The sequence below is a fragment of the Natrix helvetica genome (assembly GCF_964273705.1).
Source record: "Natrix helvetica genome assembly, chromosome: 2".
Classification (NCBI taxonomy): Eukaryota; Metazoa; Chordata; class Lepidosauria; order Squamata; family Natricidae; genus Natrix; species Natrix helvetica.
The window spans coordinates 246,241,045-246,268,835 of record NC_138552.1 but is presented as its reverse complement, the minus strand read 5'-3'; the positions used below and the strand labels follow the sequence as shown (position 1 = coordinate 246,268,835).

Below are 27,791 nucleotides of genomic sequence, written 5' to 3'. Positions count from 1 at the left end.
GGGGAAGTTGCAAATGATGGCCACGCCTGAATCAGGGTCATGTGACCACAGAGATGCTGCAATGGTCCTAAGTGGATCGGTCATAAGCCACTTCTTCTAGAGCTGTTGTAACTTTGAACAGTTGCTAATTGAATGGTTGTAAATCAAGGACTACCTGTAAATCAGATAATTTTTTTTGTCCTTTTTTAGGAAACATTTCTGTACCTCTCTTCCATATGCAAAGAATCAGCACAAATTCTACAAAGCACAGTTGCAACTCAAAAAAATATTCCTGAAATATTCCCAAAATCAAGCTCTTTGCTCCTCAGTCTTCCTCCCACCCCCATTTTTGTTTTGACCATGGTTTAAGATTACAAATGCATTGAGGTTAATTAGGCTTCCCTGACTATCTTATTTAATCTAACCTATGATTACTGCCAGAGTGCTGCTAAACTCTGACTTAGGTAGGCAGAGAAAGGAAGAAGGTTATTGCATTGTAGGAGGAGAGAGGGGAGGACAGGGGAGTCAAATCTTAAACTTGGATCCTAGTTTCCAAACCATGGTAAGCAGGGAGGCATCACTATATCTGTATTAAACAAAGTTGTTTTTATGGAAACACTGTTCCTGTCTAATGATACAATAGTGTCGCTAAATTTAATTGTTCTGACATAACTATATGCTGGGTGCTTAGGCACAATTTCACTCTTTCATGTAAAAAGATCTATTTCTTTGACTGAATTTCCTGGCCTCAGAAACAAACACACAAAATTAGAACAAAAAGGCAGATACAGTGTCATGTATCTGTTTCCAGGAACCTAAGGAAGTTGTGTCCAACAGCCCATATAGACCATTCCAAAATAAATATATAGTAAAGAAAAAAAGAGGTAAATAAAGCTATGGGTCTTAATTGGCTATAGCTATGTTATCTTTCTTCCTGCAATTGCTGCAGGATTAAATATCTCAAGTACGCACTATCTTAGTACTATGGTTGCTTTAATTATGCACTAGCCCTGCTCTTAAAAACCAATACTATAAGTTGCATCAGTTGGCTCTTTTATATGCTTTGAAATGATCTTAACAATATTCTACAGATGACAGGTCAGTTATTCATCCCAATAATCACCAATCCATGATTTTTCCTTACGTCCAATGCTATGCCAGGAATTTCAAAACATAACTTACTAAATAAGTCATTGTGGATTATTTTTTCCATAACACTAAATCATAATAGGGTGTGTATATAAAACAAAGAAAGCACATTATGGTTTAGTATAATCACATTCTGATTGTAAAAATAATTGTGGAATCTAAGAGAAATCTTGCTGAATCATAGACCATACTTTCTTTGTCAAGCAGAATCTATTTCTCCTTGACGCGACCTTATTAGAACCCTTGCATGTCTTCCCCATTATGTTTCATTCATGACCTAATCAGGTTATTTTAAGAAAAGATCAGAGAATAATCTGAGCTTTTAGAATAAGAATAAATGCTACAACACTTCTTCATGAGGTACTGGAGACCATTACAATGAACAAATACATTGAAATGGTTTGTTTGTTATTAATGCTTCATTGCTTCTAGTGTATAAATATTTCAACATCCTTTGGTGTTTACAGTGCTTGAAAAGAAACTCAATGATAAAATTGATAAAAGATTTTTTTGTTTTAAATGAAGTAAGTACAAAATGTGATAAATATTTAGTGTGGGCAAGAAGGCCATTTTTCTTGTCATTAATACCACTCTAGGTAGAAGCTTTTGTTTCAAAAAGATTCAATACTTTGGACAGCTGAGCTCCTTGGTTAATTTGTATTCTATTTTTGTAAAGAGATATTACCAACTATGTGGTAAGTTATAATGCTTGCTATGAATCATAGCTGAAATTAAAAACTACACTTCTTGATAACAAATTCCACAAATGTCATCTCATTTCTGGGTCTTTCTTGGTTACTACAACAGGAATTCCTAAAAATTCTGATGAAGGTAGGGATGAACTTATTCAGCTACCCACCAGCAAATTAAAGAAATGTAAAGACATTTTTGCAACCTGAAGTTTGGAAAGGACACAGTTGAACTTCCCTGATCCAATTGCCTAAAATTTATGTATTTTTAAAGAGGAGTGGAGGAGATCTCTTCCACCACACATACACAATAACATCTCACATGAGAGAGCCACATGAATCTTCCCACTCAATAAGGATCAACGTTTTCACAAAGAGTCTTTGTTTTTTTGTGGAGCCCTTCTATAGGTATTATCTTATGATCAGGGATAATTAGGTCTTACACATTCCATTTGAAGAGATTCTACAAATTCAGTAAATATTGTATATGAAGCTAATGCTTGAACTTCAGTTCTCTAGTTTTGTTTTTGTCAAAAATAATTTTGAGTGGAAAAGGATGCATGAATGAAGTAGGAAAAACATTATAAACTGTACCCTTGCTGTCAAAAAAGACTTCAGAGTCAGCTGCCATCTTGACATGAGGTTGCAATTCTTGTCACTGTACCATTAAGAGAGAGTGGACATGGTTAACAAGCTGGCCCCTCAAATCATGACCATCAAAAAAAAAGATTAAATGTTCGTTTCCTCAAACACATTAAGTGGGTGTTGGATAGTGTTTCTAGGGCTATTCAAATCACTCCTGTTTAAAGAACCACTCAGCTTGCTCCAAACATATCTTTTTCTGATTCTGGAGATTGGGGTCTTGATATCTCATACAGCTCCTGTGGTGTCTGAGAACTTCTTCGAGAGGCTAATATCCTTAATATATCAGCAAGCTGTTTTTCTATATTGGTCATTTTTGTATTTAAAGCTTTGATGTCCTCCTTCAATTCATGTTTCACTTCCAGAATAGTTGCCTGCAGAGTCTGTTCAGGGATAGGGTAGAAAGAGTGTTTGACTTCTGCAAGAATGGGACTTCGATCCTGAGGACTTCGTGTTTCCCCCACATTGTCCAAGCGCAGGTCACTTTTTGTGATGCCACTGTCACAAGAGTCTGTCTTCTTCAAAGTAGCTTCACCGGTTGCTTTTGTTCTTTCTGGCAATGTTTCCATGGATTCAGCTTTGGAAACCTTGTTCCAGTCTTCTCCCTTGGCACAAGCATCTTTGAATTTTGCCCAGCCTTTACGCTTTGGAAAATCTCCTGCTGCTTTCCCTCCAACATAGTCTGAAACTGGAGCTTGTAGTTTGGCCTGATCAGATATACCGATACCTGATGTTGAAGCAGACTGATAGGCAACTGGGGTTGCGGGACTTTCTCTTACAGTGACAATGCTGGCTTTGACAACTGTGTGGGAAGAGTGATCTCCTAAAATGTTGCCCCTTTCAACATCAAAATCTTCTCTGCCTCCTCTTTCTGCAGCTAGTCGGGCTTCCTTCTGCTGCCGAAATCTTTGGAAAAGCCGACGCACTGGATGGTCAGGTGGCAAGACCAAAGGGGCTTCATTCTTTCTTTTCATTCTCTCTTCTTCTTCTCGTTTTACATCACTGATCTTCCGAAATACAATCTGTAAAGGGGGAAAAAACATGACAAAATAGGATATCCATTCCTGCATTTTGAAATTATACATTTGATTGCCATATCACAAATTATTTATATTGAGTTCAAAATACGTTTTCCTATTACTTAAAAATACAGAGATTTCCACATATGGATTACATCCAACACAATAGGCCAATATATATATATATATACAGTATATGTTAAAAGAAAACCATTGCTATGGCCACTGGAGTACACGAACTTACATCAATGCTAGCATTAAATGAACAAATGAAAATTCATATCTCAAATAGTTATAGAAAATATATTTATCACCAGATTACCAAGATTATGAGGATTTTAGTTTGCCTCAGAAAATAACTGAACACACAAAAATTTACTACTGTAGACAATCATTTAGTATTAATTCTTATTGCTCGTATATTTTGATGATCCAGTAAATCTTATTTCATAACAGATTTTTAAAAAATTGAGGGGTCCTAGAATTTTGCTATATTTTTTATGTAAGATATTCCTTCTATACAGTATGTCATAGAGCCAAAACAACCAGTGGTCTTTAAGTTTAAACAAAAAACAAATGGATATTCACTTCTTAGACTCCAATCCAGGGCTTTCATAATACAATTGCAATTCTTTACTCATTTTGTTCTTACCCATTTCAAAATACATGACAAAATTCCTATTTTCATCATGTGGACCTAGTTCTGTGGCTTTAAAAATATTTCTTGCTCAAGGCAATACTGTTCCATCCATTAATATGGTACTTGCCTACACAAAGTAATATTTTGAGAGAAAATTCTTTGCCTTTGTAATGAGAAGCTAATTGGTACTTCTGAGAGGATGAGACAAAATATTTGTAGCTAACATTAAGTAATGTTTTATTAATTCAGTTCTGGTCGCCACGATGTAAAAAAGATGTAGAAAGAGTGCAGAGAAGAGCAACAAAGATGATTAGGGGACTGGAGACTAAAACATATGAAGAACGGTTGCAGAAACTGGGTATGTTTAGCTTAAGAGAAAGAAGGACTAGGGAGACATGATAGCATTGTTCCAATATCTCAGGGGTTGCCACAAAGAAGAGGGAGTCAAACTGTTCTCCAAGGCACCTGAGGGTAGAACAAGAAGCAATGGGTGGAAACTAATCAAGGAGAGAAGCAACTTAGAACTGAGGAGAAATTTCCTGACAGTTAGAACAATTAATCAGTGGAACAGCTTGCCTCCAGAAGTTGTGAATGCCCCAACACTGGAAGTCTTTAAGAAGATGTTGGATAGCCATTTGTCTGAAATGGTATAGGGTCTCCTGCCTAGGCAGGGGGTTGGACTAGAAGACCTCCAAGGTCCCTTCCAACTCTACTATTGTATTGTATTGTATTATAATTAAAACATTACCTACTAATACTACTATTGTGTCACCACTTCAAATCACATACTCAAAGAAAAACATGTTTCTGTTCCATAAGCAATGGATTAATCCTGGAACTTTTTATCAGAAAGCATACATAATGGAAGTAACTTAGATGAAAAGAGGTAACTAGTTTAGATTAAAAAAAGGTAAGTCTTCTTCAGAAAGAAACTGACTTAGCAACCAACAGACAGTTTTATTAAGGGACAATTTTCATGTAGTATGAAATCCTCAGTTGGCTAACTTGCTTGTGTGCATACAGCTTGGTAATCATTTGATGATGGAATTTTAAATTTTTCCTCTGCAAGAAGTTTAAAATAAGCAAGTTTAAAATAAATTAAGCAAAGATGTTCTACAATAACAATTGGGTGTCTGAGCATTGTTGAGTGAAATGGCTTTATTCAATGCTTGTGGGATATGAAACCTTCCTCTTGATTCCAATCCAAACTGATAGAATCAAACTTCTTGATAAATTGATCTGCCTCCCTCTCTTCAAATTCAGGATGATAATGGAGCAATTTTTTAAAAAAGAAGAAGAACCAATGTAATGAAATTGTTAAGTTTTAAGTCCAAATCATCAATCATCCATCAGATACTGAGTATCTTCCTGGACACTCTGAAGTTCCCTGAAAAGTGGAATAAAACTGAAAGGGATAAAGAAGAGGACAAGAATGCTGGAATGAAACTTTTTTTCTATGGAAATGCATTAATGGAATTTAGTGTCTCATGATTCCGTGATTATTTATAGCTTTCTTGTACTGAGAGTTGCTAAAATGCCACATAACTTCAGACTAAACAAAAACAAAAGAACACCACCACCACCCCCCAAAAAAAATCCTGCCCAGATGAAGGGCTTGAGTAGAAAAACATAGCTGGAAGTAAAAGGGCTTAAGTAGTCATCAAAGGCATATAACAGAAAATGTTAAAAATGGGGTAAATGATTATATAAGATATATTTAAACCCTAGTGGACCAATTAGATAAAATGGCATATAGAAATAAAGGCAGGAGTGGATTGCAAAAAAGCAACAACCCTAAAATATTTGGAACAAATAGTCAATAACTTATTTTCAGGGTTTGTGGTAGAGAGAAACCCACAACCCTCAACCTCCATATGAACAGAGACTGTTATTTCTGCTACCTTTCTCCTACAGACACTGAATCCTAGAACTCCTGAGGGTGAATGAACAAATGCAGTTCTCTTATTTTCTATAGAAGCTCTGGTGGTTAATATCAGCCAAGCATGTTAACAACAGCCTTATTCAATTTTCAGAGCCCAGCCTGACAGCTTTTAGATTTATAGAGGGTTTCCAAGTCCAGAATCCAAAGACTCCGGTCTTATAACGGCACATTTATTATGATATGTTGCATTCATTACAATTGTTTTGTATGCTCATGCACCCTCAAAAGCATACATACACAGAGGTTCAATGGTGAAATATCATTAAATTGTTTACGTTGTAGGTTATTGTCTGCATTACAACTATTTTTAACGGTAGATTCTAGACTGAAACTGTGGCATAAATATCCATGAGTTAAAATCTCAAAATTAAAATGTATTGAGTAGAAAAATATGAAGATTTGTAAGTTCAGTTGTAGCCTCCATGAGCCCTCCCCCTCTAACCACCCACTCCCCAAACTTCCTCAGGGGGATATCATTTAGCTTGCAGCTACACTCTGACACTTTCACTTGGCACAAGCATCACATTGTAGCAAAGACTGAAGCTATTATGTGGTTGGAAATAGCTACACAGCATGCATTATTTATACCTTTCACTTTAAATGCACTAATGCATTGCCTCTAACCTCTCAGACTCCTCAAACATTTGGCATACAATGGACCGTGGGTGAGGCAGCTTGAAAAGGAGCTATTGAACACCTGGTCCCCTAGGATGAAAACATTTGGGAGTGTACCTAAGTGTGATTACCTGATGCACTTAAGATCAGTTGAGCTGAGAAGTACATTCATCTAATCTAATTTCACAAATCTTTACTGAATCAACTCAGCAACCATGTTTTATTTGTTTCCCATTTTAGCCATATTTCCAAGCAAAGTACATGTCACAACTGTGATGAATAGTTTCCAAACAGCCTCCCTAATATCCCTGACGATGGTTTAGGCTCAAATTCTGTCATACTATCTCTACCTGCCTTGACTTTGATGGTACTGTCTGTCCTCACTTTTTAATCCAGTTCAATGATTGTACCCACAGCTGTCTCTTCCAAGCCAAGCCAAGGAACTCATGCACCCCACTCATGCAATTCATACTTGCACCAGCTTCCAACCACCCTTGCCCATCACAGCCACAACCAACAACCTCCCAGATTTGCTTCAAGAGATTGAGCAGTCTGTATGGTTTTGGGAGGTATTAGCAAGTTCCACCAAATATAACCACCATTCCTCATTCACTCTGGTGTCATCCACTTTCAGTGAGTTAAAAATCCAGATGGTTGGCAGACTGACAAGACCAGGTCCAAATTCAACACAACAGTGCCAACCAAGGCCAAAGTATGGAGAGCAACAAGCCACAGCAGCTATCAAAGTGGTCAAAGTGAGCAAACTCTGACCTGATATTGCCTCTGTTCCTTTTACCTCCCTCCTTTGCCACTCAATACACCTCCTTTACTTTCTTGTTTGGTAAAAAGTATCTCAGTTGTTAAGAAATAGTCATCAGCCACTACACCCAAAACTCCACACTTGTCCAGGATAAATGAAGTGGGGTGAGAGTTCACACCAGGTTACAAGCCTCACTGCATCCAGGTATAAAGGAAAACATGATATGCTGAGCTGCAGACTTCTTTACATTACATCAGTCTTCATACTGACTTGCACAATTGCTGCTTGAGCCCACATCAATGCTCTCCACCATCTCCACCACAGTGCACTAAGAATGGGGTTGCAACCAAAGCCACAATGATTGCAGGCCTTCCAGGTGATTAGTAAATGCCATTCTGGCAATTCCCAAACCTCCCATTCACTACATAACCAGCCAAGCAATTCTGAGTCCCACATAGCAGGCATAAACTTTTAGACACCATTTTCTATGCTTAATATCCATGAGTAAATCATCAGAGTTACTGAAATAAGCAGAAGCTTTTAATAAAGCTTATGGATGAAGTATGTGAAAGACTAAACAAGATCAGCCATGGTTTTAATTAATGGTAATGATGATATCTTGAATTTGAGAGGACTCTGGAGATAATATAAATTAAAGCATAACAAACAAATCTTGATATTCAAATTGATTCCTAGTCCCAAAAAGTAAATTGATACCCTTTATGCAGGTACTTCTTATACTGGTAGCTTGTTTTTAACAGGCTGCCTTCCTCATTTTTTTAAATGGTAAGTTTTACGTACAGAGGGGGGGAAAGATCAGAAATGGACAATGTATTTCAGAAATATCCCCTTTAAGCAGAGACTTGATAGTAGTTCTCCAGTAGCTTGAAAGACTCTCGCAAGGAAAAGATATGGATTTATTTTCCATAGAAGCTGAAAATAAAACAAGAATCAGAGGAAGATCCCAAGTCGAAAGGAAGAGAATTTGCCTCATTAATAAGAAGTGGAATTTAGTCTGCCTCCTGGAGTTATGAGTGCTCCCTCATTGGTTTTCTGTGTTTGCACACCTGTTTATTTTGAATGAGACTAGAATTGCTACTTTGGGTGGGGATTGAACTAGAAAATGTCTAAGGTATCTTTTGAATCTATCATTCTATGAATATACATATTTGAAGTACATTTTGTGTAAGAGGCAGAGACCCCCAAGCATTTGGATCTAACATGAGAAAAGGGCAGCTTCCAATCTCGTGTGGGCACATTCACTATGCCAAAGTTTCTCAACATTATCAATTTTAAGATTTGTTGACTTCAACTCCGACATTTCCCCATATTAAAGTTTTTATATGCATTCTTTGTGTTTCCTCCTATATTTTAAATATTTTATTTGCATGAATATCAGTTTTAACCTGATTGTATTAATAAGGTGAGCAAACATGTTAGCATTGAAGGTTCTAAAATTCTCCCATTGGGATTCCTTGCCACTTTTCCACTCTTTAAGGCCCTTGTATTTTATTATATGCCATAGCAGAAAATGGTTTATGTAACTTACAAAAGAAAAGTCTCTTTCTATAAGACAGGGATATACTGTGCTTGTAAAGGAACAAGCCCATGGAATATAATGTTTTTTCCCACCTCTGTGTATTCCCTTTATTGTAGCCAATGACACAAATCAATTGAACATCAGATATAGAACAAACAACAAGAAATAAAGGGCACTAGAAGAAAGGTTTTGCATTTAAATGAACAGGAAGTATTAAAATAGAGAGAAAAAGAGAAGCCACCTTAATACAAATATTAAGCTTTGTAAAGTTTTTGCCCTACCTAGTACATCCATAGCAAGCAAAGATTTCATCTAAATGGTGACATGAGCAAAATCAACAACATTTGTATGTAAGTTTGATATTGCAACGGACTGACATGAAAGGGATAGAATTTAGTTGTAACGCCACATTGTACATTCTGCCATTTGGCTCTGCCATTTGGCATTTGGCTCTGCCATTATCTAACCTTCTCCAGATGTCCATGATTACTCCCCTTTGCAGTAAATTGTACCAGGAGATGGTGAGTTCTAGTCCTGCCTTACACACGAAAACTGGCTGGGTGAATGTAAGTTATTCACTCTCAGCCACAAGCCACATCAGAGGCTTGTTGTTGTGGGATAAATAGAAGGAAGAAGGAATATTAGATATGTCTGCCACCTTGAGTTATTTATAAAAAAATAATAAAGGCATAATTTAAAAAAATCTAAAAGAAAACGAAAATTATTCTAACAAAATCTTACATCATCGCTTACAAATCTAACGATCGATGAAGGTGGGTATAAGCCAGGAGAGAATTTTATTTAGTATTTCCCATAAGAATATATATATATATATATATATATATATATATATATATATATATATATATATATATATATATATATATATATATATATATATATATATATATATATATATATATATATATATATATATATATATATATATATATATATATATATATATATATATATATATATATATATATATATATATATATATATATATATATATATATATATATATATATATATATATATATATATATATATATATATATATATATATATATATATATATATATATATATATATATATATGCTGGTTTTGTTGTATTCGGGTCTTTTCCCGTGTAAGGTTGAGATTGTCTTTGCAACGTTTCGGCAGGATCACACCTGCCATCTTCAAGCTGTGGGCTTAAAATATATATATATAATGTATGTATGTTACGGTGAAAGACCGAAATCTGGTGAATGTCGACATTCACCGGTGAAAGACCGAATATTTCATTACATCGTTTTACATTCGGACCTTCACTGGTGAATGTCGACATTCACATAATCGCTTGGTGTATACCCTTACCCTAATACCTCAGCTCCTCGCTTCCTTTTAAGCGTCTTCTATTTGCGGAGTTTTTTTTTTTTAAACCTGCGATCCTTAAGAAGACGCTTAAAAGGAAGCGAGGAGCCGAGGTATTAGGGTAAGGAGATTAGGTTAAGGGTGTCGAGAGGATTACCCTTATCCTCTCGACACCCTTACCCTAATACCTCGGCTCCTCGCTTCCTTTTAAGCGTCTTCTATTTGCGGAGTTTTTTTTTTTTAAACCTGCGATCCTTAAGAAGACGCTTAAAAGGAAGCGAGGAGCCGAGGTATTAGGGTAAGAGGATTAGGGTAAGGGTGTCGAGAGGATTACCCTTATCCTCTCGACACCCTTACCCTAATACCTCGGCTCCTCGCTTCCTTTTAAGCGTCTTCTTAGGGATCGCAGGTTTTAAAAAAAAAAACTCCGTGAATAGAAGACGCTTAAAAGGAAGCGAGGAGCCGAGGTATTAGGGTAAGGGGATTAGGGTAAGGGTGTCGAGAGGATAAGGGTATTTTCGGACATACACCAAGCGACTATGTGAATGTCGACATTCACCGGTGAAGGTCCGAATGTAAAATGATGTAATGAAATATTCGGTCTTTCACCGGTGAATGTCGACATTCACCAGATTTCGGTCTTTCACCGTAACATATATATATATATATATATATATATATATATATATATATATATATATATATGTGTGTGTGTGTGTGTGTGTGTGTGTGTGTGTGTGTGTGTGTGTGTGTATGTATGTATGTATGTATGTATGTATGTATTTGTGTTACAACTTTGTGTTAAAAAGGCAACATTAAAAATAAAAATATGGTTTTCTGCCTGGATGGTTTCTGTGATGAGCCGAAGGACAGAAAGACGGAGGAGTGAACTCCCTCCCATATTTGGGCATACCAGGGGTTGTAACACAAATATATACCTATTTCCCTGGCTCAGCTAATAAAGGAGGAGAACCGGTGGTGTAGTGGCTAACAAATCTGCCTAATATGTAACACATCCCAGGTTCAAATCCCAGTAAGGGTATGGCTAGCTGATGAGAGCTAAATAGCTTGAAATGGATCCATACTAGTCTCCCTTTATTTATTTATCAGCACAAATACAACACACACACACACACACACACACACACACACACACACACACGTTTTCTTTTTGGATTAGGTTAGTGATATTGTTTCTTTGGAATACCGAACTACACCCTCTCACCAACGTACTAACATCCAACGGATTCCAAAAAGAAAACCCCACTAAAATCCAAGACAGTGAACAAGAAAACGGCAAAGCCCCTCTCCCATACATAAAAGGCACCACAGACAGAATCAGCAAGATCCTCCACAAACACAACATCAAGACAGCATTCTACACAAACCGAAAAATATCCACCATCCTAAGAAACCCCAAAGACAAAATAGAGTTAGAAAATCAAGGAGTATATGAAATCCCATGCACCACCTGCCCCACCACATACATCGGACAAACCAACAGAAGAATAAAGGCACGCATTGAAGAACACAAAAACTCAGTCAGAAAGGAGGAACCAACTTCTTCCCTGGTCCAACACCTCAAAGCCACAGGACATGATATAGACTTTAAAAAGACCAGAACCATTGCCAAAATTGAACACTTTAACAACAGAATAATCAGAGAAGCTATTGAGATAGAAAAACGACCACACAACATGAATAAACGAGATGATACCTCCCGCCTACCAGCCATTTGGAAACCCACCCTCACTGACAAACGAGTCCCTAACACAAAGAATGATACCAGACCCACACTCACGAAAACCACACAGGATGTCACTATCATACATCCACGCAAAAAGCAAGCCCAAACCCACACCGATGATGACCACAAACCAGAAGCCCGACCACAAACCAGAAGCCAGATCACAGCTGCATTATTAGCCACTTTAAACCCTCCAATCCATACATGAAGCAAACTGATGCCCACCACGGAGATGTGGCACGACCACAAACGTGAAGCCAAACAACAGTAATGCAGCTCACCAGCTCAAATCCCTCTGCAACTCAGACTAACACAAGCACAACCAGGCCCCCACCCAAACAGAACATGCCCCCATCCAATCAGAGCACAGCCAAGCCCCCTACCAATCAGAATACACCTCCACCCAATCAGAATGCAGCCAAGCTCCCACCCAATCAGCTCAAACCCCCACTGGCAGTGAAAAAGAGGAACCGGCTGAGATCTCACATTGCTCCTGGAAGCACCAAGCCGGAAGCACCAGCCTGAAGATGATGAATGAGACTTCATCGAAACGTCGTGAAGATACTTCCAATTCTACGCGGGAGAAAACCCGAACAACCAAAGACGTGTATGTATGTATCATTGCCTAGTGTATAACACAGCCCAGGTTCGAATCCCAGTAAGGGTATGGCTAGCTGATGAGAGCTAAATAGCTCGAAATGGATCTATACTAGTCTCCCTTTATTTTATCAGCACAAATACAACACATATATATATTCTTATATATATATATGTATTTGTGTTACAACCCCTGGTATGCCCAAATATAGGAGGGAGCTCACTACTCCCCCTTTCTGTCCTTCGGCTCATTACAGAAAACCATCCAGGCAGAAAACTATATTTTTATTTTTAATGTTGCCTTTTTATATTTGTGTTGTATGTCAGGCCTGTAATTATATTCTTTTTAGGATCTTTGGCCTGCCACACTTTTTAATAATTCTCTATGCTGTTTCATTAGTGTAGTAGTTGGGAGGGAGGAATAGAAAGGAGTAGGATTGTGGAATGTATGTTGACATTCTTTTATAGAAGCCAAGGTCATCTTTTGTCTCCGCATCTCGACACCTGGCCGGAAGAAGATGGGTGTACATGCCAGCGTGGAAGATGATGATTGGAACATGTGATGGATTTGTGGGTGTGGGGAGAGATCATGAACTTTCAACTGGGTGAACTTACAGGATGTAATTTAGAGTTGGAATTTCCATAGCCGTGCTAACATGCCTGCGGAATAAATTGCACCTTTAAGGATGTTTTGCCTTGGACAATGATTTATTTCTGCATGGTATTTAGAACCCTAACATTGTATTTGTGCTGATAAATAAATAAAGGGAGACGAGTATAGATCTATTTCAAGCTATTTCGCTCTCATCAGCTAGCCATACCCTTACTGGGATTTGAACCTGGGCTGTATTACATATTAGGCAGGAGTCATAGCCACTAAGCCACAGGCTCTCCTCCTTATCAGCTGAGCCAGGGAAATAGGTATGTATTTGTGTTACAACCCCTGGTATGCCCAAATATGGGAGGGAGCTCACTACTCCCCCTTTCTGTCCTTCTGCACAAATACATACCTATTTCCCTGGCTCAGCTGATAAGGAGGAGAGCCTGTGGCTTAGTGGCTAAGACTCCTGCCTAATATGTAATACAGCCCAGGTTCAAATCCCAGTAAGGGTATGGCTAGCTGATGAGAGCTAAATAGCTTGAAATAGATCTATACTAGTCTCCCTTTATTTATTTATCAGCACAAATGAAACACAAATATAAAAAGGCAACATTAAAAATAAAAATATGGTTTTCTGCCTGGATGGTTTTCTGTAATGAGCCGAAGGACAGAAAGGGGGAGTAGTGAGCTCCCTCCCATATTTGAAATAGCTTGAAATAGATCTATACTAGTCTCCCTTTATTTATTTATCAGCACAAATACAACACACATACACACACACACACACACACACACTTTATCATAAATTTATTTTGAGGCTTTTAAACATTGCTGAAGGGAATTTGGAGGCATTCAAAAATGGCAGATGGGTGTGAGAAGAATAAAAGAAAGACTATGAAAGGAGACTGTAATGATGAAGCTATTCACTAGCCCAATAGAAGACTGAATGACAAGAGGAACAAATGGAGATACTCCAAGTTGGAACCAGTCAGAAGATAATACAACATGGAAAGAAAGAGAACCCAGATTAGAAAAGAAAAGGCCTCTTTCTCAGGACATTGGCCTTCTCAATGTTTGTTATCAGGGGAGATTTCAGGAGGATACTAGTTTTGTTCACATTTAGTTGTAACTTGGGATAGTATTTTTACATCTTTTATTTATACAAAGTTCATATTCCGGGAATCTTATTCACTTAAAATATAACAATCCCATATTCAACTTTTTTAAATCAAGACTGTCCTGATTATAGAAAGAATGATGTCAAAATTCCAACCCCAATCAATCTGGCATCTGCTGCTTGCACTTATTTTAGGAGCAGATCTTATTTTAAATACTGAGCCAAAGATGCATTTAATGTTGCTTATTTTTTTTAAAAAAAGAGCATGAATCATTAACATAGTTTTGTTCAATGATACATCAAATAATAAAATGACAAAGAGTGCAGAACTTAAGTGAGAAAATAAAAAGATTACATATATACTGTAATTTTTTCACTACAGGTGGCCAGGATTTTCACTTCATTGGGATCTACATGCCAACAACAAGGACGCAGTAGATTATTTTATAATAGTAGTTTACAACAAAAGGGGCATTTATTACTTGATTTACACAATCTTAACTGAGTCCCAAAATACATTTTCACTCAGCCTGATAAATCAGATTTCTGAAATAAATTCACCCAAATTCAGTTAAGCTTTAAATCACTGATAAATGATTGAAGCTCTTTTTCATGATAGGATAGTGCTCAACTTTATAAAAAAAAAAGTCACATCACATAATTTTATTGCTCACACATAAAAATAGGAATAACGTCATATTATATCTAACATATGGCTGCATGGTGGCTCAGTGGTCAAGAAGCTGGGCTTGTTGGCTGGAAAGCTGTCAGACCAGGTTCGAGATGTAGCGCCCCAAGATCATTTGAGTTCCCGTCCTCGCCCCAGCTCCTCCCAACCTAGCAGTTCAAAATCATGCAAATGCAAGTAGATAAATAGGTACCACTTCAGTAGGCATGTAACAGCATTCCATGACATCATGCTGCCCCATGACCATGGAAATATCTTCAGACAGTGCTGGTTCAATGGCCTTGAAATGATGAGAATTGCCCCCTATAGTTGGCAACAGCTATTGGAGTAAAATTTCCAAGGACTCCTTTACCTTTTTTTATATCAGACATGTCAATTTTAAAATTTGCTTTATACTTATTGGTATGCTGTATTACTGTTGAAGTATGAATTTTCTTTAAAATAATAGATCGATGTTATTTCTTCTTTTCAGATATTTCTATGGAGATTCTCAATCATCCAGGTCCCAAAGATGCTTTTCAGAAGGCAATTGGATTTGTTTGTTTTTTGTTTAAATGTTTCACTTCTCATCCAAGAATTTTCTTCTGTTCTGACTGAATGATGGGGAACAGAAGGATTTATATTCTTTGCAGTCACCTAAGGAAGCAGCGGTTCTCAACCTGAGGGTTGGGATCCCTTTGGGGGTTGAACGACCCTTTCACAGGGGTCACCTAAGACCATCATAAAACACATATTTTCAATGGTCTTAGGAACCGAGAAACCGTTCCTCTATGGTTGGGAGTCACCACAACAAGAGGAACTGTATTAAAGGGTCGCGGCATTGGGAAGGTTAAGAACCACTGATCTAAAGGGTGTCTACTGAGTGTATACATAAACTCCCAAGTGGCCTGAATGACTCCCAGAGAACTAATGACCGACTTTCAGGCTGCAAAGAACATAAATCCTCATATTCCTCACCATTCAGTCAGAACTGAAGAAGCTTCTGGGATGAGAAATGAAATGTTTTCAAAGAAAAAACAAAGGAAGTCCAGTTGCCTTTTGAAAAGCACCTTTGGGACTCTCTTCAGAAAGCTAATATGAGAACTAATATGAGAAGAATACATGTGTTCTATGAAAGAGAGGAATTATAATCACAGAATCCAAAAATAATTCAATTGTATTTAAAACTGAATTTTCTTATTTGTCTAATGTAATTCATTCTCCAAGGAAATAAAAATGGTGCACTGGAAAATATACTTGTGGGCATAAGTGTCCAATATGTTATAATTATATAATTGTGGAAATGACATAAAGTATATAACTTTTAAAAAAGGGACGTGGTGTCTCAATGGCTAAGACGCTGAGCTTGTCGATCAGAAAGGTCAGCAATTTGGCGGTTCGAATCCCTAGGCTGCATAAATAGAGTGATAGAATCAAGATCACGTGAAGTGTTACTACCACTTTATAATGCCTTGGTAAGGCCACACTTGGAATACTGCATTCAGTTCTGGTCGCCACGATGTAAAAAAGATGTGGAGACTCTGGAGAGAGTGCAGAGAAGAGCAACAAAGATGATTAGGGGACTGGAGACTAAAACATATGAAGAACGGTTTCAGGAACTGGGTATGTTTAGCTTAAGAGAAAGAAGGACTAGGGGAGACATGATAGCAGTGTTCCAAAATCTCAGGGGTTGCCACAAAGAAGAGGGAGTCAAACTGTTCTCCAAGGCACCTGAGGGTAGAGCAAGAAGCAATGGGTGGAAACTAATCAAGGAGAGAAGCAACTTAGAACTGAGGAGAAATTTCCTGACAGTTAGAACAATTAATCAGTGGAAAAGCTTGCCTCCAGAAGTTGTGAATGCCCCAACACTGGAAGTCTTTAAGAAGATGCTGGATAGCTATTTGTCTGAAATGGTATAGGGTTTCCTGCTTAGGCAGGGGGTTGGACTAGAAGACCTCCAAGGTCCCTTCCAACTCTACTATTGTATTGTATTGTATTATTGTAGTGCCGTATAACGGAGTGAGCTCCTGTTACTTGTCCCAGCTTCTGCCAACCTAGCAGTTCGAAAGCATGTAAAAATGTAAGTAGAGAAATAGGGACCACTTTGATGGGAAGGTAACAGCATTCCATATGCTTTCGGCCACATGACCACAGAGACATCTTCGGACAGCACTGGCTCTTCAGCTTTGAAACGAAGATGAGCACCGCCCCCTAGGGTTGGGAATGACTAGCACATATGTGTGAGAGGAACCTTTACCTGTATATAACTTGTATCATTTGCATGGTGCCATGAATGTTCACTTTGAAGACTCTACCCAAAACATGCCTCTGTTTTTAACATTTGGGTGGGCAATTAGTTTTCTCAAGGGGCCACATGTGAACATGGCACTGTTGTGGAGGACCGAACCAATAAGGGTGCTGCTGCCACCCCCACAAACCGGACACAGACAGCCAAAGAGACAGATGAGGCTTGCATGCCACAGATTGCCCAGGTCTGTATTATATCATGTTTGCATTATTACATCATATTAACAAGTTATGTGAGACCCAAAATTAATTTTCTTGCTTTGGCATCTTTGTCATTTTAATGTCACATGTGAAAAGTTAATAGAATTTTATTTAAAATCTTCTTACTATTACTGCTTAAAATCCGCCATCACTACAGGGGAAAAAATCCTCTCATGCTACTTATAGCATTCATTAAAAATATGTAAAAACATCAATAAAATGACAGATTCTAGAGTTAACTAGAAACAACTATATCCATAGCTGATCAGAGATAATACTTTCAAAGTTTTTGGCATTTATCATTGTGTAAAAATAAGAGATCACTGAGAATATGAATGAGGCATATGCATTTTTTAATAACACGGAAATATTCTTTTATAATGCCCACAGTAGGATGAAAAAAGTATGTCGGATGGAAATTTACTTATAATTTATTATTTTGAGTTGGAATAAATGTACTCCTATATCACTGATTAATGACACTGACGAAAGGCTTTGCATTTTGAAAGGGAAAATACTGTTAAATTCAACTCACTTGTATCATCTTTCAGACTAAAAAGTCTGTTTGCTGCCAGATTCTGTATTGCATTTGGGAAAAAAAATACATTATAAGAATGCTTCTTATACTATGTTAGTGAATAAGCTGGGGGATCAGAAACAAGCTTATCTCAGGATGTTCATCTTAATACAGTGGAACTTATTTTTGAGAAAAGCAAGCAAGGCGATAATACAGGATTAAAAAGGCATGGGAAACAGGAGGAAAGGAAAAGAATGTTAAATTTGAATTAAGTCATAATTTGTCCTACAATTCTCCTACAATAGTATAATAGTTCATTTAAAAAAAAACACAAGAACATGAATTCTGGGCATTTTTTGCAGACATTATGGCAAATCCAAAGAATATTTTTTATGGTAACCAAGAATCCAAGACTGACACACTGGAGTGAGATGCCCCTATGCAACTCACTCCAGGGCGTTCCTCTATGTCCTGGCTTTCATTGATGTGATAACCCAGCTTTTCTGGGTAGAGCAGAAGATACTTCAACTCACTCCTGACAAGACTGTTTGGCCCTTGGGGTTGAGGAAGTTACCATCTTGGATGGGTAGTACTATCCTGTTTGAAGCTGTGCCAGAGGTGGGTTTCTGCCAGTTCGCCCCAGATCGGGTGAACCAGTAGTGGTGGCAGCAGGAGTCTCTGCCCACCTACCCAGATGCTTCTGTGCATGCCTAGAAGCATTACGTGAGCGTGTGAGCGTGAGTGCACACACGAGCGAACCGGTAGTAAAATAAATTGAAACCAACCACTGGGTTGTGCACAACCTAGGGCTCCTTCTGGACTCCCAGCTACTCTTTGAAGAGCAACTGGTAACTGAATGGGACGGCCTTTGCACAATTATCTTATGTACCAGTTATAAGAAGGGAAAACTGCATATGTTTGAGGAATAGGAGGAAAAACCACAACTAAGGCAATGGTCATATAAAAGAAATTTGAGTCTAAGGCAGAAATATAATTTTTGAAAGCATCTCAGATTGGATCTTTTCTACTTCTCACAAAGAGAAGTAGAAAAGTGGGGAAATGTATTCAGACTTAAATGTAATGTAATAAATTAATATAATCAATATGATATATGATGTAATATAATAATCATTTATAATTTTGGTTTCTTGGTCTGGTCTACCTTGAAGAACTGACACAAAGGAAAAAAATTAAATGTCATACTGGACATACAAGTATGTTCTCTTTACCATAGTTTAAAGGAATTCTTAATTGGCAGCTTGGGAAATGATACCTTTTTCAGCAGAATGTGCTCAGTTTTATGGTGAATATCAAAAAGCTTAACACCTACTTCCATTCAGAATAACGTGTCAATGCCATAACTGGAAAGGGAATAACTTTTTTTCTCCCACATAAAAAAACCTCCTTTCCAAAAATTTTTTGTTAATGGACGTAGTTTAGAAGTATTTTCGTTTACTTTACTTCAAAAATGAAACACTAGGGTGATAAAAGAATATGAATGAATAGAGCAGGTGTACACTTCTAACACCTTATTATATTGAAGAGTTGAAAGCATTTAATTAATCTTCATAGCATTTCCTGCATATTTTGTTGACAAAACAATATGAATTACTCTTAAAAGGACAAAAATGATTTTTTTGGAGGAAAAAGTCAATTTCATAGAGGAAACAGTGGCAAAAAGGAAATACCACTTAATGTATAAGATCAGGACCAGCCAGTATTAAAACCTGTGTGTGTTACTTTTCTTGAAACATGATTATGGGTTTCTGGATTTTTTTAACTTGAAAATCTATATGTATTTATATTGTGTTTTTAATATGACTGTACACCGCCCCGAGTCCCTTCGGGGAGAGGGTGCGGTTTATAAATTAAATAAAAGTTAAAGTTAAAGAAAAGCTGCAAGAATTGAGGGATACTTTTAATAATGCTGACTCTCAACTTCACACAAATCCCTTGATTTTATAAGCAATTACATACACTATGCCAAAAGAAAACAGCAATTTTTTACCAATACAGGTGAAACTCGAAAAATTAGAATATCGTGCAAAAGTTCATTTATTTCAGCAATGCAACTTAAAAGGTGAAACTAATATATGAGATAGATTCATTACATGCAAAGCAAGATAGTTCAAGTCATGATTTGTCATAATTGTGATGATTATGGCTTACACCTCATGAAAACCTCAAATACACAATCTCAGAAAATTAGAATATTACATGCAATCAATAAAACAAGGATTGTACATAGAACAATATCGGACCTCTGAAAAGTATAAGCATGCATATGTACTCAGTACTTGGTTTGGGTCCCTTTTGCAGCAATTACTGCCTCAATGTGGCGTGGCATGGAAGCTATCACCCTGTGGCACTGCTGAGGTGTTATGGAAGACCAGGATGCTTCAATAGCAGCCTTCAGCTCTTCTGCATTGTTTGATCTCATGTCTCTCATCTTTCTCTTGGCAATGCCCCATAGATTCTCTCTGGGGTTCAGGTCAGACGAGTTTGCTGGCCAATCAAGCACAGTAATCCCATGGTCATTGAACCAGGTTTTGGTGATTTTGGCAGTGTGGGCACCTGTTGGAAAATGAAGTCAATATCCCCATAAAGCTTGTCTGCGGAAGGAAGCATGAAATGCTCCAAAATCTCCTGGTAGATGGCTGCATTGACCCTGGACTTAATGAAGCACAGTGGATCAACATCAGCAGATGACATGGCTCCCCAAATCAACATAGACTGTGGAAACTTCACGCTGGACTTCAAGCATCTTGCAGTGTGTGCCTCTCCATTCTTCCTCCATACTCTGGGTCCTTGGTTTCCAAATGAGATGCAAAAGTTGCTGTCATCAGAAAAGAGGACTTTGGACCACTGAACAACAGACCAGGTCTGTTTTTCTTTAGCCCAGGTAAGACACTTCTGACGTTTTTTGTTGTTCAGGAGCAGCTTGACAATAGGAATACGACATTTGAAGCCCATGTCCAGGATCCGTGTGTGGTGGCTCTTGATGCACTGACTCCAGCTTCAGTCCACTCCTTGTGAAAGTCCCCAACACTTTTGAATGGCCTTTTCCTGACAATCCTCTCCAGGCTGCGGTCATCCCTGCTGCTTGTGCACCTTTTTCTTCCATATTTTTCCCTTCCACATAACTTTCTATTAATGTGCTTTGATACAGCACTTTGGGAACATCCAACTTCTTTTGCAATTACCTTTTGAGGCTTTCCCTCCTTATGGAGGGTGTCAATGATGGTTTTCTGCACAACTGTCAGGTCAGGAGTCTTTCCCATGATTGTGATTCCTACTGAACCAGACTGAGAAACCATTTAAAGGCTCAGGAACCCTTTGCAGGTGTTATGGTTTAATTAGCTGATTAGAGTGGGAACTTTGAGCCTAGGATATGGCACCTTTTCACAATATTCTAATTTTCTGAGATTGTGGATTTGGGGTTTTCATGAGCTGTAAGCATAATCATGACAATTATGACAAATCACAGCTTGAACTATCTTGCTTTGCATATAATGAGTCTATCTCATATATTAGTTTCACCTTTTAAGTTGCATTACTGAAATAAATGAACTTTTGCATGATATTCTAATTTTTCGAGTTTCACCTGTATTTGTACCTCAGGGTTGAAATAAGGGTTCTTGGTGCTCTCTGAACTTGGTTGTTTTCTTGCAGATATTTTATTACCTAGGTAACATCATCAGTGCTAGTCTAAGAGTTCTTCAAGAAAACAACTAAGCACAGAGAGCACTAGTCCTCAAGACTTAGTATCTTGTGCAAGTGGTATTTAGCTGCTAGAAGCTGACACCAATGCGTGAAGCATAGATCTTGAAGATGGTTAACTGCAATTTCCGAATTCAAATGAAATGGGAAACTATGGCTATTATTAATAGAAGACATCCTTGTTGATTTATTGGCTCACAGGAGAAAAGATGCAAAATATCTTTGTATAGGAGCCATTCTATATTTTTCCCCACACGGCTCACAAATATAAAAAAAAATTCTAATGAAGACTGCACTGATGTAAGACAATATGAAAATGTTGCTCTTTGAACTGAGGTATTTGCCACATTCATGTGAGTTAATTAACCAATGGAATAACAGAAGTTGTGGGTACTTCATCATGAAGGCTTTCAAAAAGAGACTGGACAACCATTTGCCTGAAATGACACAGGGTCTCCTGTTTGAGCAGGGCATTGGACTAGAATGTCACTGCATTTTTTTGTTTGCCAGCTGTGCTCTAAGACATACGGTAGACTGATCTGACTCTTATCATTAAGCTCACTACGCATGTACATATTCTTCCACATTCTTTCATCATCATTATTTCGTTTTCTTTGTCTTTTGTTCGCCTGCCAAGGTGGTAGGCAGGAACTCTGCCAAAATGTAATCGTTAGCTAGTACATTTGTGTTTTCATTTTCTTTACAATAAAACGTGCTTCTTAGAGTATATCTCGGGTTTGTTTTGCTCAATTATCAAATATACTTCAAGGAAAGGCCATGGTTCATCCCTCATTAAATACAGGGCTGAATTTACACCCTGACATAGAAGACCTCCGAGGTCCCTTCCAATCCTATTATTTGATGTTCGATGTGCAAAACTCTTGATCTGTTGAATGAATGGATACACTCACTCCAGTGATTTAAAGCTTCTTTAAAATCTGAATTCAATAATATTGATCGGTATTAATTTTTTGATTGAATTACTAGTACTTGGCTAACCCAGTGTGTCAAATCAAAAGGAATAAATTAACTCAAAAAAGTTCAAAAATATAAAGAAAATATTATAGATCAAAATAGGTAATGCACAATATGCATTTCCAGAAATTTTGCAAGATGTGCTGTATATTCAGATGGAAAACATTTGGTTCACAACTTTCATGCTAGATAAATCCATTGAAATAATACCTTTTGTTCTCAATAATGCTATCTACCTTCCCCAGTGCCAAAGCCTATTTTAATGAAAGAGATGAGAACACTATGTAATCTCCGTAAATCCTGGTTTTGCAGGTCTATGATACTGGCTTCAGGATACATTCATTAAATGAGACTGCAGCAAAGCAAACAGGAGATACTAAATGGAATCAGATGCTTTATACTCCAACTCTTTTTGATATTGCACTGATCAAAAATATATTTCATTTATTATATATAATTTCTATGAAGAATTTTTGCTATAATCTAATGTAAACTAACTTAAGAAAAAGAACAGAAAGAAGTAAAAAAGTTGAAGAAAAAAGAACAAAAGAAAAAGGAATATATAACGTTTTAGATATAAATATATAAAAAATGACTTCAACCTTCGTCATAACAAGTATGTAGTAAACAAATGTAATGACTCTTCACCCTCTCTAAGGTTACAAGCATTTATTTCTTTATTCCATATCCCATTTCTTACTTATAAACATATTCTTGACAGATTTTTTTCAGTCTGGTGTCAGCAAGAAAGTCCATAAGAGGATCCAGGTCACTATATTAGTTTGTCATTTGTATTTCTCTTTTAAATTTTAAAACCTTGGTCAGTTTCTTTTATAGATCTAGTGAAATGTTGTTTTCTAAGTCATTATTTTGGCCTCTCAGTTGTCAGTTCATTTTCTCTACGATCGCTATCTTGCCAGAAAATAATATATTCTGTATCGGTTGTTTCTTCTATGACATCTTTTGAACGTAGGCTACATATAGAAGCAGACATCCTTAGTGACATGATTGATAATTGTTTGCTACTAATTGCTGATTCCATTCTTCAAAAGTCTCTTTCAATATTTTATTGTTGTTACATTTTGCACCGTTTTACAGACTTTTCTCCACCTAAGAACTTTAGTCTACTCTTAATGTACAGTTTTTGAAAACGTGAAACTGGTTATCTTGAACATACCTTATAAAAACTAAAACAGAATTTATTTCCCATGAGTATCCATTTGCTTTTCATAATTAATTACAAAATCTCTCAAAGTGTCAATATTCCAGTTTTATCTAGACCCTTAAACTGTTTATAACTTTCTAAGATAAAAATCTTATTTAGCTTTTTGCTATTTATTTCAGATTCTTTCAGATTCTGTCCTGTGGTCTCTCCATGAGGAGCAATTATCTGGAGCACATGTAAGCAATCTATTGTCAGCATTCCAAATATCATTTAATTTGATTTAATTTAATTCTGCATGATATTTGGAACGCTGACATCTATGTCCTATTATTATTCCAAGGAACTGGTCTATAGATCAATTCCTTGGTTCCTTGCCATGGTCATTGGCTCCACTTTCACAGAACCATCTTAAGTTTGCCACTCCACTCCCAGAAGTCTTGAAATATACTTCAATTAAAAATATAAAGCAAGGCATGGTTGGATGCCAAATCTGTTGTCCATGCTTGTATATTTCTTCTAGTTGGGTGACAAAACAAATGATTGCTGTTTTGAAGATTATTGCAAGCACTATCTTATTTTTCTGTACCCAATATTTATATTTTAAATTTTTGAATTTTCAGGCCATTTTTAACAAAATAGGTAGTCGGCAATGGTGCTATTCCACAAATAAATATTTTATGTTGTGCTTGGATTGGCAAAGTCTTTAATATAAGTAATATTTTTTTTCTGAATCAGATCAAGAATCCATCTTATTTCCTTAAAGCAGAAGAAAAAAACCTTCTCCTAAACTGATACCCATCATCACATATGGCTTCAGATCACTCCATCTCAGATGAATAACCTACAATTTGCTTCCTTCATTTATGTAATTCATTTCTAGACACATTTGCATCAGTGCCATCATCATTGTTTGTGCCACTGAATTTATTATTATTTATTATTAGCAAATACTATCTTGGTTACAATCGATGGATAACTGTCAACTCGATTGTTTTCATATTTTAATGCAAAATTCCACTTTTTGATCCTGATAAAGCTCTTAGAACAGTTGATCGCATATTTATAGATTTATAATTGAAATGACAGAGTAAATACAGCCAGGAGGTAGAATATTAAAACCACAAACATCACATCAGTTTCAGCACAAACCAAATGCCTGGCAAAATTAAATGGCTAAAGATTGGTAGTATGTTCAATGGTACCATTTTAGGAGAAAATTCCTTTATCCCTATATAGCATCCTTCCCTGCATGAATACAAATTAAGGTGAACCTGAAGGCAATTCTTTCTGTAATGGCCACCGTATTTTGAAATACCTTGGCCCCAGAGATTTTCCTAGCACCTCTTTATTAGCCTTCTGTAATATTTACAATGATTTAAGACAGTACTGTTGCATGAGCAGAAATTCAAGGGATATCATGAGTGCCTCAGTACTTCCAGTTAGATTCAGTCTTACGACGACTTACAATTGTTATCAGACATATTTTGCATATTGATTAGAACCATCCAGCAGTCACTCTAACTGGCCAAAAAGAATGCCAAAAACAGCCTCTTGCCAATGCTGTGACCTACCGTATCTCATTTGTCATGTGTGATTTGTGGCAAGGCAAATAACAACAACAACAACACCCTAAACTGAAAATAAAAAAATAAAAACCAATTTAATGAAACACTAAGAAGTCTGGTTTTCTCTGAAAACATATGCATACACTGTATATATATATAATCTAATTTTTCTCTTAATTATTGATCTTAGTGTTATTTTTTATGCAATATCCCTAAAAGACACAGCTACATTTTATGCTAATTCTTCCCTTACTTTCTTTTTCATTATGTATGCTTAATTTATACATTCCCCCTTTTTATGTATTTATATTCTGACAGCAATTTTAAATTTTTCTTCTTGTGAATGCAGGGGGAGATTTCTGAAAAACTAATACTTTTAATAACCTTTTTGCTCCTTTTTTTTTGCTAAATAAAATATTTCATTTTATTGTTAATCTTCTCATCAGTTTTTGCAAATATCCATGTTGTATCACTGACGCTTATTGAAAAAAAATGGTACTGTTAACCCTATTTTTTCCATTCAGAAGCTTTTTCATTCTAACTCTCACCTACGTTTTCCATACTATTTAAAATCTGAGTTTCCAATTTCATCTGCTCCTTGTAATAACTCACACACATCCCCCAATCTTTCTTATTTAGCTATTCTAGCTAAATACAGAATGGCTTCATTTCAGTAGAGTCATGCTCCCAATATAGTTTGTCAATTAATTTGGTTTTTAAATAACTAGCAAATTCAGGAGCTATTCAAACACTGCAAGCTTTTTAGCAAGAAAATACAATTTCTGGGGCCAAATACAAAGATGACTAAGAGAGATGGTGGATGATTACAAAATAATATAGACCCATTTGAAACACATAATGAATGAGATTTGCATCCAGATTATTAATGACCTGCAAGTCTTCTTCATATCCCACAACCTGCCCCATTAGGTTAGGAATTCAAAAGCAATCAGATGTGAAATAGTCTCATGATGCTTTTGGGCAGTTTGCACATTTGTGGCAGCGTAGTCATCTTGGTAAAATTCTTTTTTTTAATTGGTCCTTCTTCTTTCTTAAAGCAAGTGTGCTAGGAATCAGGTACTTATTGATTCTTCCCATCCCAATGACAGCTCCTCTATTTGATTCTGCTGTCTGATGGGGCCCTAGTTATCTAAGACATGGCTCTATCCAAGATTGGGGGCTTGAAATAATAAAACAGCTTTTTAAATCACAGCTGCAAACCCAACTATACTGACTTTGCTAGTTTGCTGCTCCAGTCAACTGTGCGTTTGCAGATAACCAGGAAAGACTTGGAAAATAGTTATACTCAGACTTCTGGACAATGCAACGGCCTCAGAGTTGGAAGAGGTGTGTTTTATTTGCTCCAATGTACTTTGTGAAGCACCTTTAATATTTGCTTTCCTGTGCTGAGAGTTCAATATTTTCTTGTTTATTTTCATATGCTGAGCATTAGAGTAAAGATGGGCTACAAACTTCATTAAATAGTTGTCTTTCTGATTTTTCACCTAACAGTTTAATACAGTCCATTAAGCTACATCTCCGCTATAGTACACAAAGCTTTATTTGATCAGGATTTTCGTCTCCAATCCCTCCAGGGTTCAGTTTAAAGCTTTCTAATCAAACATCTGATGTTTTAGCTAAAACCTTTTATAATGCCTTCTAATGGTGCAACTCATCCTGCAATCCATCCTTCAAACAGACCACTCTCCACTTCTTTCTTTTAAGTGGAAACTGTACCCTTAGTGACAAGAAAGCAAAACTCAGAATGAGCTGAGATAACAAAAGACACCAAGAATAAGAGGAAAGGCTTTATTTCCTTTCAAAAGAAGAAGAAAACATTCATACCGCAATGCCCAAAAAAGAAGGGGAAATGCTGATAGGTGGCAAAGCAAAGGCAGAGCTATCCAACTCCTATTTTGATTCATTCTTGTTCAGCAAAAATGTGTTTGTATTTCACCAAGAAATTGCAAAGTACTAGGGCAGAATGAAAATGCGGTAGTGAACCTTGAGATTGATAGGAAACTTGATCAAAGAAGACCTGTATTTTGAATGAGATTAACAGGATCAGAAGAATTGCCTGGAAGAAATCCTGGCGAACTAGCAAAATGTTAGAGAAGAGAAACTACTGTCCTTCCTTTAAAGGGGGACAAAGGGAAAATCCAAAAAATGATAGACCAGTGAGAGTTTGCCATCATCAACAAAGATTCTACAGCAGCTTCAAAGGTTTTTTTGAAACTTTCAGGCAGTAAAAAATGTTAGGGATGTGCTGTGTTTTAA

At 36.9% G+C, this 27,791-nt stretch overlaps 1 protein-coding gene across 1 annotated transcript in view; it reads right to left on the bottom strand.

The window, feature by feature from the left end:
• Positions 1–2,632: 2,632 nt before the first annotated feature.
• Positions 2,633–27,791, bottom strand: part of KCNH1 (potassium voltage-gated channel subfamily H member 1) — a gene marked incomplete at its 3' end in the record, with an annotated part of 228,925 nt that continues 203,766 nt past the window's right edge. The window contains exon 11 of the mRNA XM_081942243.1: positions 2,633–3,481. Within this exon, the coding sequence (XP_081798369.1) occupies positions 2,633–3,481 (849 nt within the window). The remainder of the gene's footprint in view (positions 3,482–27,791) is intronic.